A 14,294-nucleotide genomic window follows, 5' to 3' on the forward strand; every position below is an offset into this window, starting at 1 on the left:
CTCTTACAGAAAATTCTTTGCCAAAGCCAAAATTATCCGAGGACAGTGTTATATCACCATACAATATGAACACAGGCTATCCAGGGCTTGCCACGGGAAATGGACTTACTGACTCACCAGCAGGGTCAAAGGATCATGGGAATGTACCCATTATTGTACCATTAATTCCACCACCTTTCATAAAGCCACCAGCAGGTAAATCCTTACAAGTGTTTAAAAATGACAGCAATTCCTAGAAAGCTCTCCTAACTGCCATCTTATGAGTACATTTTAAAATAGTCTAATAAGTTATGGGAAGGGCTGTAGTATTAATTGTGATGAATGTTGCACAAGGAAGGTCTGTGCAAAGCTTTTTTTTAAGCAGTAGAGTTACATTGGGCCAAATTTGGCATAGACTACAACATGCATTGCATGGGCTTTCAACTCACAGAGCATTTCTAAAATTATTGGCTGCAAATAATGGGTTTCCTTTTGTTAATGTGATGCTTAACAAAAGAAATGAAATTATTTTGAAACAAGATGCACAAAATATTCAGTTATGAGAAAGAACCAAATAGAGTTGAACTGGCCACAGGGTAAGGAAATAATTACCCACTGAGGGTCATTTGGGAATGCTCTGAGTTTTTCTCTGTATAAAGGAACATATAGAATCTGTTGATCTTGGACCAGGACGACTCTTTCCTTTACATCTACCCAAGGCCAGATCATTACACCGAGATCCTTAATAGTGATCTACTTAATTCTTACAAAGCACTTTCTGGACAAGTTACTCTCTGGGTTGTTTTCATTGTTTTTTCATAAAGTCCTGAATCCTAGCTCCTCTCATATTCTCAAATCTCTTCCATTTCCAGAAAATCCTCACACTAAAAGTAAGCATTGGCATAAGAGACTTAGCAGAATTATGCAGTCCTGCAAATTAGGTAATAGACATGTTTTATGAAGAGAAATACTGTGTAGAGGGTTCTTTACCTTTTTTGTTTTACAGCCTTTGGCAGCCTGGAGAAATCTATGGATTCCTTCTCAGAATAATGTTTTTTAAATAAAATACATAAATCCCATATGAAACCAATTATATTTAAGTAAAGAAGTATTTCCCTCCCATCAAGGTTCATAGACCCTCTGAAATCTATAAACAGACCCCCCCTCCAGGTCCATGGACTATCGGTTAACGACCCCCACTTTATGTGATAATGGACGGGGCATATTCCAAGTGTTAGGATTAAGTTGAACTGTATTATTGCTATCCTGGCTAGATTAGTTTCTATCAAACACCAATAAATATTGAGTTCATGTGATAGGAGTTCTTTTCCTATATCCCTAACAGTGATTATTATACTTTTGCTAGAGAATTAGAGAATGCAGTGAATTGTTTGAATGAATTTCCCTAAACTACCGACAGATTTTTACAGCCAAAATTTCAAGTATAGGCTACCGGTATATTCCAATGTGTATTTTCTTTTCATTGCTGACACCACTGCCTCTGATAGATGCAGACAATAGATATTTCAGCTGTTTGAATACTATTTCGTGCTAGGATTAAGAGGGCTTTAGTTATTGAGGGCCTTTTAAAATATGTACAATTGAACTTCATTTACCTGTCAAACTTTTAAAAAAGCATGCTTGTGTGATCATGAATAAGTGGCAAAACCTTTCAGTGGTCTGAACAACTCTTTAAGGCTACAAGTTTCATGGCTTTAGACACTTCCTAGCTGTGTGACCCTGGACAACCTCATTTGCCTAGCACTTGCCCTTCTGTCTTAAAGTTATTAATAAGAGAGAAAGTAAGAGTTTTTCTTAAGACTATAAGTTACAGATGAGTTGCTAATTTGCCTGAATGGGGAGAGTATACACATCAGGAGTTCATATTACTGATGAAATTATAATAATACAATTTGATATTTTATGTAGTACAAAAACACTTTCCATACATATGCCCCGATGAGGCAGGTACTCTTAGTATGTCCATTTTACAGATGAAGAAACTTACCCAGGATCACACAGCAAGGCAGTGTTGGAGGCAGATTTAGACCCCCGGTCTTTCTGATGCCAAAGGCTACCTCTCTATTTGTTATGCCACATAGTCCCTTTATCAAATCAGAAGTCTGAATTTATTAGGAGTATTCATTAATATTATATAGGAATAATAATAAGGAGTTCAATAATTAATAATAATAAAGCTAATAATACTAATGAGAAAATCTGCTAATAAAGAGATTTGCACTTAAGATAATGTTTAATCTTCTGTCCCCATTTTCTCTTTTGGCTTCTTGTGCAGGGATAAAGTGGGACCTAAATTTCCTACCTAAGAAACCAAAAATCTTCTGTGAATAGACCAACGTGGGGTAAGGGAGGGAGGAGGAAGAAATGGTTAATTTTCTAAAATTGCAACTTGTTTTTGCACATGTGTACAGTGACTTAGGTGAATTGCTTCAATAATAACAATTAAAAAAATCTTTTCCCTGTCTTTGCTTATTCCTAACCCTCTCCTCATCTTTAACAACAGATATCCCATACATAGGCTGTGCATAAAGAAAGTTGTACAACAAAATGCAAATTGATTGGTTTGCAGTGTCTCATGGGAGCAAAAGAGAACTTAAAAATGAACCATATTGAGGCTACCTTGGGTGCAGTATGCCAGAAAATTTGCTCTGGTGTTTCTTGCCTCCTGGAATGCAGGCACACAGCACATTGAAAATGCAAAGGAATTGAGGCCAGTAATGGAGTCCAGGGGTTCTGAGTGTCTGGGAGGAAATAGAATATCCCAATACAAGTTGTTTGTTTTTTTAAAGCACTATTCTATGGAGCTCTACATTTCCAATTTTTATAGTTCCTTAAAAGAAAAAGTCTGGTCATTATGACTCTCTTTAAATATTCCCTTGCACCATCACTATTAGACCCTAACCTGGCTGGAATGCTAAGGTATGAAAAATGATGAAGATATTTTCCTTGATCTTGAAGAGTTTGAGAACCAGTTAGTTGATCCTTCAGCAGAAAACTTACCAGACCTGAAATGATGGGATTTGTATTTTAATTTGACTCAATCAGGGCCCTAGTAGGAAAATTCTCATGATACCAGCCAATGAATTGAATTCCCAGGAGAAAAATTCCTAGGGTTTGATGGGTATATTCTGTCAGGATCCTTTGACAGAGTCCTATTTTGAGTCATGGATGCATCTAGCAGTCTAGTGAAGCCTATGGATCTCTTCTTGAATAACATTTTTAAATGCATAAAATATAATACTTAGAATTACAAAGGAGACCAATTATATTGAAATATAGTTAGCAAAAATACTTTTTAAAACCCACAAGTTTAAGGAGTCCATGTTGAGAATCTCTTTTTGATGTGATGTTAGAGTGTAGATTATAGCATTGGGCTAAGTAGGAAGTGAAATTTGGTGATTAATTATAAGAAGAATTATAAGAATTTGATAATAAGATTAATTATGACAAGTGTCATGTATAGGTTATTCTGGGTCTCTATGAACAAATGTGAAGAGATCTTCTTGGCCAGTTCTGCCTTGCTTGGATTTGTCACTAGTTTCCTTATATACGAAGTCTATTCTTTGATACATAAAATCCATAAATTATCAGAAACCCTTTTCTAGTCCATTCTTAGAGGGCCATGGTATAATAAGATGTTTTAACTGATTAGGGATGAGATGACCAAAAATGACTTATCATTGACATTTTTCTTTAAAGAACAGCACTATGTTTGGAGCCAAGAGACTTGAGTTTATAGTCTTTCTAATCCATTGTGTGACCTTGGTCAAGTTATTTCATCTCTTTGAGTCTCAACCTACCTATCAGTAAAATGGGGATAATACTTGGCTTACCTATTTTGCAGGGTTATTTTAAGAGAAGCACTTAGCAGAACTTAAAATACTTTAGAAATATGGTCTCTGCTTGTCATTTTAATATAGTTATAGTTAATATAATTATATCATAAAAGATAATTATATTATATATAACAAAAAGTGACATTACAATAATATGATAATTATTACATTTATTAGAGTTAGTGAAGTCTAGTGAATAGAAAGCCAGCCTAGGAGTCAAAGAGCCCTGGATTCAAATCCTATCTCTGATATGTTGGTTATGTAATCCTGGGCAAATCACTTACCTTCTCAGTGCTCTAGACAACAACTCTCTAATGCTCTAAGTTGCAGAGAAGTTGCCCTCATGCATTGTGATTTCCTTATCTGGGAGCTTCCTGTACCAATGAGATTACAGGTATAATCTCTCTCCCTCTCTCTATCACTATTGTTCTCTTTCAAGGTGAGGAAAATCATATAGGGTGAATGTTTTGTCTGCTAGGAATATAATTATTGCTCTGGAGTTTAATTCTTTTCTTTTCTCCACCAAAATTAGACCATGTGATGAAATTAAAAGTTCATAACGTCTTTATGTGAAATTTCCACATAAAGTATGGGTATAACAATTCCTGTTGCAATATTTCTATTTATACACTCCGATGACTATGTCTAGGTTTACACACACACAAACACACACACACATACATATACATATGTCCACATATATGTACATCTGAAAGGTCTTTTTAAATTTTTTATTTAATTTTAAGTTTTTGGTTACAATACTCACTTTAGTTCCCTCCCTCCCCTCCTCTCACCCTTCCCCCATGAAAGGTCTTTTTAAAAAAGCTCTGATGAACCAACAGGGAGGCAAATGTATTATAAGGGGTGTGCTGCTCTCGTGAGATACAGGGGTGCCAGTGGGATTTATATGGACAAGAACTCGGTCCCTAGAATGTACTTTTTTGTTCTGGATCAAATCCACTGCCTTTGGCAGACCATTGGCCCAGTGGAGTAGTCATGATTGGGAACACACAGATATTATGTTCTCTCTGATTTCTACTCTCCTTCATGCACAGCTGCATGCAGAAGGGTTGGAGAGCTGTCATTTTTGTGGCTGCAGAAAAGATCCTCAGGCTAAATCCCTCCCTTCCCCCCCCCCCACAACTGCCTGGGCCATGTGGGGGAACTCCCTGCCCTTTTGTGGTTCTCACAAGTATTGACCCTATTTTAACCACATATGTTTATATCTTTCTTATGCTAACCTTTTTTTCCTCTGCTCAGAGCCAGAATTTGGCCACTGGTGCTGAATTTGTGACATCACAGTTATTACTATGGTAACAGACTTGTTATAAACACCAGATAATAGCCCTAATTTTGCAACCTTTCTTGAATTAGTTGATGTCAGTAGCAGTTTTGCTGAAATAAAGATCACAAGCCTTTTCATCAGGATTTAGTAAATGGGTAAATGGAATCATCCCAAACAAATTTTTTGAATCAGACTAATGTTCAAGACACAAATAGCAAAGCCCTGGCCAAATATTTATTTTTATGCCAAATGTGTCATCCCCTTCCACCTCACCTCAAGTTTGAAGTCACTGAACATACTGTTGTCTGATAGAGTCAAAGATAAAAGAATGGCACTAGAAAAGAACAAAAGTTTCTGAGGGCAACTCCAGTTTGAATAACCAAACTTCACGGACTGCCTTAGAATTTCACTAGAACATTCTTTCCCAGGAAGTAGAATTTACTGGATAATTGGTCCTTTTGGACCTCATACAAATTGGTTGCTTTAAATTAGCCTCTGAAGCTTTGGGGAAGTAGTGTAAAATAGTGGGAAGAGCACAGGATTTGGTGTCAGAGAATCTGAGTTCAAATCTTGCCTCTGTTACCTATTATCTCTCTGACCTTGGATAAGATGCTTGACCTCTCTCAGCTTCAGTTTCCTCATTTATAAAATGAGGGGGGGGGGGTAGACTAACTGGTCTCTGAGGTCCCTTATAACTCTAAATTTATGATCCTGGAAGCAATTGTATGGATCTCAAGTTTTACATGAGAGCCTAAAAATTATTTCTGGAAAACAAAATTCTGAGTTAAGAAAAGTTGCAGATATGTTGAAAGTATAGTTGTAAAAAAAAAAAAAACCCCAAACCCATTTGTATCATACTTTATAGCTTTTCAAAGAAATTTCACTTATATTTTTATTCTGTGTGTGATGGAATATTTTAAAGACATTAAATCTTAAATCTGAGCTTAAACTTTTGGGAGACCCTGTATATAGATTCTTTTCACAATTGTATGGTAAATTTGGGTATTTTGTGGAGGAGGAGGAATTAGCTATTATCCCCATTTTTCAGAAAAGAAAACTGAAGATCAGAAAGCCCACACAGTTAGTGAGTGGCAGGGGGAAAACCAGAACCCACTTCATCTGACCAAGTCTAGCATTCCTGACCCCCACCCCCCAATCTACCACATCGTCTCTTTGTAAAATTAAAAAGCAACACAAAAGATAAAGAAAGCAATTATTGTTTTTGTTTTTCTGTGTGAGAAAGGGATTATAAAAATGATTTTCCCCACTGAAAGTTTCACTGAACCCTGTTGAGGGAGAACTTTGTGTTTAGAAAAATGTATTTTCAAATATCTAAGTCTTTTGACAGGTTTCACCAGAATACCCAGAGGCTTACAGCCTGACTATTCTGAATTGAGCTTCACTATAAATCTTTGACTGCCTTATAACAAAATGAAATAGGAGAGTGAAAGAGAACATTGCTGAGGTCCTGGAAAGTCATGAATAAACTGCCTCCATCCCCTTGGAATGATAGCTGACTCAATTTCCGTTCCCAGTCTTGCAACCATGTGTCACTTGAGAAGGAGAGCCCATTCACCTAGAGCACAGCTCTAGGTTCCTATTAGAGGGGTGGAGAATATTGTCCACCTAGTTCAGCTTAGTTACCTGCAATCTTGGCACTTCTTTTGAAAAACAATGGACATTTTCCATCACCAGTGGTGGTTTGGTTTCATTGAGCTGTGCAAATTAGTTTCTTAGCTCATAGGCATGGAAACCTGATACATTTTTTTTTTCAGGCAAATCTTAGAATTCTATGTGTGTGTAAGAGTGGCCTCACGGGGCTCTGAGGAACCATTAGCTTAACAGAGAAGATGGAAACAGTCACGTGACCTACAAGGTTATGTGTACGTAGTTGAGCAACCCACAGCTAATATGCATGTTGCTTTTTTGGCTTCTATAATTCTTATATGGAATTGCATAAGCAGGAAAGCAGGAATCAAAATGTGGTTTTCATTAGGATCATCATTTATTTCTTCTGTTATTCAATATTCTCATGGCTTGCCCACGAATGATGGGTTCCAAAGAGCCATTGAGAAAATATGGGATTTACTTAGATCCATAGTTTGTCATTTATTTAAAGGTTCAAACTTTAAAGTATAATTATTAAATAAAATTATATAAATGTAAGAGGATTTGGATGACTTAATTTCAATGTACCAGATATATATATATATATATATATATATATATATATATATTTAAAAGTATAGTACGTTATTCCTTCACTGCATAAGCAGGAGAGGACAGGGAGGCAATGGTAGATAGCAGGACTGGTGGTGGTTTGGAGTAACCAAAATGGTATATCAATTAGCCATTTAATAAATAAATCACCAAATATTTATTCACCACCTACTTTCTTCCTAGCACTGTTTTAAATGATGAATAGAATTAGAGTGTGAGAAGGAGCCAAAGAGTAAAACATGGTCCTACAGTTTAAAATTTAGCAGGCGTATAATCCAAAAGTTATTCCAATTTAGCTTTACATACCAACATCTGATTTTTAGCTAATCTCAAGATCCTTAAGGCACTTTAGGAAAGTCAGGATGTCTGGAGGTCAGCCTATTCTTGAATATTTGATGTTAGTAAAGCCATTCCTCCAAAGATGAATGAGAACTGTGTATACTTAGAGGAAAGCAGGATGCATGGTGCTGGGGAAAGAGAGCTCTATTAGGTATCAGAAGATTTTGTATTGAATCTGGAACTTGATACTTTCTGATGGTTTGACTAACTTTAGGGAAGTTATTTGAGCATTCTGGAGCCATAGTTCCTCATTCTGTAACATGAAGTGGGAATGTGGTGGGTAGACTGAATGAAGGCTTCCAACTAGAACATCCTGCAATTTTATGAATTATTAATACTGAAACATATAAGGGGAAAAAGGTGGTTGAAATTCAGAATTACAAAAGTGACTCAAACTAGGAAAGAATACAAACCTTTAGTTGCTATAACAGTGGTTTCAGCTGTACTCCAGTTAATGGTATAGATGTGTTCCTGAAAAGTTGTTGTAAATTATAACTGAACTTGAAGTTTAGAAGAGACTTAGATCCCAGACACCAAAGGAATACCCAATGTAACATGTGGTCTTCTAGTCTTGGTCTGAAGGAAGAGGAATCCACCACTTATCAAGGCAGTTCTTTTGAGCTCCATTGAGCGGTTCTAAGTTTTAGAAAAAAAACAAACGTTCTTATCTCTAGCTCAGATTGGTTCCTTTTCAGCTCCAACCCTAGGGCTACTAGGTGGCAGCGCAATGGATAGAGTGCCAGCCCTGGAGTCAAGAAGACCTTAGTTCAAATCAGTCTCAGACACTTAGTAGCTGTGTCTAAGCAAGTCATTTAACCCTGTTTGCCCCAGGTTCCTCATCTGTAAAATGAACTAGAAAAGGAAATGGCAAACCACTCCAGTATCTTTGCTAAGAAACCTCCAAATAAGATCATGAAGAGTCAAACACGACGAAAATGACTGAATAACAACTTCTTTAAATTCTGTTCCTTGGAGTCAAATAGAATGATCCTAACCCCCGCCCCCCTTCATGGTAGCTTTTCAAATCTTAGAAGATGACTTTAAGTATATTAAATCTTTTTAAATCCACCAGAAGTATTTTCTCTCTAAAGGGCAAGGTGATCTACTAAAAGAAGCCTTGCACTGATTATCAGGAGACTTTGATTCTAATCTCAACTCTGCCATTAACTGACTGAGCATTTGTGAGTAAATTACTTAACCTCTTGAGACTTCCATCTCCTCATCTGTAAAATTTTGGGATTGGTTGGCTGGGTCTGCTGCTCTTCTGAGTAAAATATTCTAATTTTATCAATGAAGCTTGATTTTAACAAATGAAAAAAAATGAACAAACAAAAATTGGGGAGTTGGACAAGATGGCCTCTGAAATGTCTTCCAGCTCTACCTCTATGGTACTATGAAAAAAATCTTCTAATTTTTGCTTTTTGTAAATTCTAGATTTTTCCCACTTAGCTTTGAGAGCAATGATCCTTATAAACTGTCATTCATTCATTAAACAAAAACTTACTAAGGATCCACTAGGTACTCTGAGGGGTTCAGAAGGAATCATTGTGCAAAACAAGTAATCATTCAGTATTTGTTGATTGATTCACTGAATATCTCAGATAGAAGGGAAATTTATATCCAAGTGTATGGTTATATCTGCATAGTTAATACTTCTTCTTTGCTTTATTATTATCAGCACAAATATTTATGGATTTTTTTTTTCCCTGACACTGAATCTAAATTTGCTCTCTTTGCAACTTATGTTGTCCCTAGTTTTGTCCTCTGGAGTAAGCCTCCAGATGATAATCCTCCAAAGACTTGAAGACAATTTCAATTCTTTCTGAAACTTTTTTTCTATTTTGCAAACATTTATCAGGCACGAGTTTCTTAAATCTAATTCTCCTATGACCTGAAGTTCTGATTGTTTTCCTCTAAATATTCTCAACATCCTTTGTGATGACCAGGGCTGAGGATGATATTCCATATGATCAGGAGAAAATTCAGATTCACCAGCAATTTTCTAGTTTTGAAATATTAAGCCTCTTTATGTAGTATAAGATAGCATTAACTTTCTTGGCTGCCATATCATCTTGTCCCAGGTGAGGTTTGAACCAGGACAATCCTAATTTCTAGCCCAATATTCTAAAGTACACTACTTGTCTAATGAGATTTTAAACATGCTTACTCACTGTTAAATCCCAGTAACTTTCAATAATTGACATCAGACTAGAATTAGTGTGTGACAAGTATAGAGAGCTTAAGTAGAGAAAAAAAAAAACCCCTATATAAAGCATATGCTGTTGGGTCCAGACATGCTGACCTAATAAAGTTGTTAAAAATATTCCTTAACTTCAAAATCAGAAGCTATGGTAGACAGCAAGCAAGACAGTAATGAAAAAATCACTAGACTTAGAATCAGAAGATCTGAGTTCAAATCTTGCCTCAGTCAGTTATTGACTAACACTTGGTAAGTCGTTTCTCCTCTCTGTGACTCAATTTCTTTATCTGCTAAATGCAGAGATTGGGTTTGATGGCCTCTAAAATTCTGTTTGCTCTAAATCTCTCATCCTGTGGTCTTGCCACACACATGACCTTTGGCAAATCATTTAAATTCTTGGAGCCTCAGTTTCTTCCTCTGAAACTTCAATTCATAACAACTACATAGTCATAGGATTTGGAACAGAAGAGACCTTTGATATCATTTTGTGCAGTCCCCTCATTTTATAATGTCTCATGGATTAAGTGAGAACACACATATGAAAGTAATTTATAAACTAAGAGGTACTATACCGCATGAAGCATTATTTAAGCCACCAGGCTTAGGAACTTGATGAAGATTAACATTTCCTCTCACAACTAGTTTATTCATAGTCTCTTCAAGTAGTGGAAAAAAGGTAAAGGTTTGTTGATCCCTCTTCCAGTGCCTTTTCCCCAACTAAAAAAAAAAGGTACTTTATATTATGAGCTGTTCATGAAATTTAACTTTTATGATGAGGAACTATAAAAACTGGACTTGCTTTCTAAAACTAACTTGAGTGGTCGGTCCCTGGGGAGAGGAGAGGTACAGCTCAGGAAAGTTTATAAAAACCTCATAGCAGTAGCATTGTTTTTGCAATTAGTTCAGAGCAGAGAAAGATTGAAGGAGAAAATATCATTTCAACTTGTGTATTCTTTGAACAAAAGTGGTTTTATGAGTAAAGAAAGGTTTTATGAGTTTTGTGAGTAATTTTCTGGTTAGTTCATCTGTCTTTCCTCTTTGGAATTGTGTGGATAGAATTTTGCTCCCCAGGGACTCTCTCTCCCAGCATCCTCAGTTACATATCTACGTAACATACTAACATAGGGAAGATATAAGTTTTGTGTAGCTCTTCCCTTGTTCTTTTTTTTTCCTGGGAACATGGCTGTGGAGTTTGGGTGAGAGCCAGGCAGGAGAATTTTATCCATGTGGGTAACTCATATATTCCCTATGTTAGAATATTACGTAGATACATAACTGGGGATGCTGGGAAAGAGAGTCCTTGGGGAGCAAAATTCTATCCACACTGAATACTCGTTAAATCTCAAATAGACTTCTCTTCCAAATACAATTCCACTTTACCTAAAGTTCTTTACCCAAAGGCACTCAGGTAAATGACACAAAAGTTGGGCTGGCCTTCTGAGATAGAGTTGGCAGTTATTTATTCTTCCCTCTCTTTTTCCACCTCCCCAAATTTCTAACTGATCTAGTATCTGTGAGGCAGTGTACCATAATGAATACATTTATATGTAATACAATATGTATAATAAGGAAGTTTTTCAATTTGATGAACATTAATTGCTTACTAAAGAGATAAAGACAATAACAAAACAGACTTACTCTCAAGGATCTTATGTTCTATAGGGAGATATAATAGGTTCACAGCTAAGTAAATACAAAGGAAATATATATAAAATTAGTTATACAAATAATTTCAAGAGGGAGAGGGCCCTAAAACTTGGTGGTAATTGTGGAGGATTAGGATAAGCCTAGGTAGAATTTAGTAGCTAAATTGTGTTTTGAAGGAAGCTAGGCAGCTAGGTGACACAGGATATATAGGATGTTGGGGTTGAAGTTAGTAAGAACCACCTTCCTTAGTTCAAATCTAGCCTCAGACACATACTAGCTATGTGAGCCAAAGCAAATCATTTAGTTTTTGCTTTAGTTTTCTCATATGTAAAATGAGCTGGAAGAGGAAATGGCAAACCATCCCAGTATCTTTGCAAGAAAACCCCAAATGGGGTAGAGTCAGACACAACCGAAAATGAACAGGAAAGGAGATGCTAAGAGGTTGAGGTAAGGTGAGAGTGCGTTCCATAACCAATGGACCACCTAGACCAAGGCATGGAGGCAGTTGATGGAATGGTTATATATAAGGAACAACTAGCTGGGTAATTTGACTGGAACAGAAGGCATTGAAAAGGGAATAATATGAAACATGACTGGAAAGGTAAGTGGGGAGGCCATGTTTTTGAATGTTAGACTGAGTAGTTTATATATTTTTCCTAGATCAATAGGGAGATATTGAGGACATTGTAATATGGGTATGCTATAATCAAATCTTTGTTTTAGAAATATTATTTTGGTAGTTGTGTGGAAATTGTTGGAGAGGGAAGAGCTTAGAGGAAGGCAGGCAGGCAGGAGACTTGGATAAGGTCCACAAAAAGAGAATAAAGACTTCAACTAAAATGTTAGCTATGTAAGTAGAGGCAAGAGGATGATGGTGAGAAGTATGGTGGTAGAATCAATGAGATTTGGAAACTAACTGGATATGATGGTTAAGGGAGACAAAAGAATCAAAGATGTCTTCAAGGTTATAAACTTAGATGATTAGAAGGATGGTGGTGCCCTCAACAGAAATAGTGATATTTGAGGAAAGATGATTTTATGGGAAACTATAATGAATTCTGTTTCATTTTGAGGTCATTGGAGCAAAGATTTAGATCTTGCAAGCCATCTAGCCCAGCCTCCTCATTTTATAGGAAAATGAGGTTCAGAGAGCTTAAATTTTTGTCAATAGCTAGTTGATATCAGAGACAGAATTTGAACCTCAAACTTTCTGACTATAAATCTGGTGCTCTACCCACTGAGCAAAACTACCACTATAGAGGGGACATCAAGATGATCATACCCCCAAAGTTATTAAAGTGGTACAGGAGTATAGAAGAGAAATAGGGCTGAATATATAGGTTTATTAATCATCTGTACAGATATGATAATTTAACACTCTTTGGTTGGCGAAATCACCTAGAAAAGAGTATAGTAAAAGAACAGAGCAAAATAAAAAATGTATGTTAGGTGTTTGGGGATTCTTAAAACTCTATAAACAATATTATTATTATTATTGCTCAGTGGTTGCCTCCAAACTTAAAACAAAAATAGTCCGTTCTCCAACTTATGAAAAGATTATAACTTAAAATTTCATTTGTATATAAATCGGTTGTTTGGAATTTGGAATGAATTTCTCCATAGAAATAATGTTATAACTGGTGCTTAGTTTCCCAGGCCAGTTCTATGACATTCATTTTATGATATAGCTGAAATTTAGTTCTAATAATCTTAGACTAAATTATTAGTCCTGGGAACAGGAGGTTGCATATTGAAAGAGGAAGGAAGAGAAAATAAAAATTAAATATTCTCTTTTTCTGGGTATATTATTAACTCCAGGCAAAAATTTTATATAGGTGAAATTTATTTTTAGAACTGCATTTTTATGTTCTTTATCTACCACAAAATTTTCATTCTTTAAGACTCTAGGTCTCTTAGCAGTATTAACCCTGCAGCATTTCATCCTGGTTTATTTTGCTACCCTAAAGTGCCCTCCCACTAGATTGTGAGCTCCTGGAGGGCAGGAACTGTTTGCCTTTCTTTGTTTCTCTGGAGATTAGTATGGTGTCTGTCATATGGAATGGCCTTAATAAATGCTTATCGACTGACTGACTCCTCCACAAAAATCACTGACATTTCTGTATTTCTTTTCTTTTATCTCTCCATGGAGCTTTACCACAACCCTCTGAGGGAGCTGATAAAGTTATCTCCTTTTTGCAAAAGAAGAACTAGAAGTTCAGAAAAATTAAGTGAATTATCTCTGATTACATAGGTCCATAAGCATCAGGGGCTGGATTCAAACACAGAACTTTCTGACCACATGTCCAACATTTTTCCTCCCATCATTTCCTTCCCTCAAAGTGTTCTGTGCTCCTATCTCACTTTCTTGCAATTAAATTCCTATTCCCTGGGTGTGGATTATCTCAGCTAGGAGGAATAGAATCTGATTGCACTAATTTACAGTAAAGTGTGAATGACATAGTTTTTGACATTTCTAAAGTCATTTGCATTTTAAAAAGAGTACTCTTAAATACTCAAATGAATTTTTAACTAGTGGAATTTCAGGCAATGTAAGTTATTCCTGTTTTTCATAACTTTCCTTTTCTCTAAGTGAACCTGGAAATGGTTTGAAAGCTCTAATTTTTTATTTTATCTTTCTCAAAACAAATCTCAAAGAGATAGCTTGGTATCTCAGTAGTTTAAGAGCCAGGTCTAGAGATAGGAGGTCCTGGATTCAAATGTGACCTCAGATTCTTCCTAGTGATGTGATCCTGGACAAATCACTTAA

The 14,294-nt window shown here is 36.1% G+C and overlaps 1 protein-coding gene across 3 annotated transcripts in view; it reads left to right on the forward strand.

Annotated features, from left to right (window-relative positions):
• Positions 1 to 14,294, forward strand: part of SOBP (sine oculis binding protein homolog) — a 216,220-nt gene that overhangs the window by 30,492 nt on the left and 171,434 nt on the right. For all 3 annotated transcript variants that reach the window (XM_056814065.1, NM_001104532.1, XM_016428847.2), the window contains 1 exon segment: positions 10 to 195. In XM_056814065.1, the coding sequence (XP_056670043.1) occupies positions 10 to 195 (186 nt within the window).

The sequence above is a fragment of the Monodelphis domestica genome, chromosome 2, assembly GCF_027887165.1.
Source record: "Monodelphis domestica isolate mMonDom1 chromosome 2, mMonDom1.pri, whole genome shotgun sequence".
Taxonomy (NCBI): Eukaryota; Metazoa; Chordata; class Mammalia; order Didelphimorphia; family Didelphidae; genus Monodelphis; species Monodelphis domestica.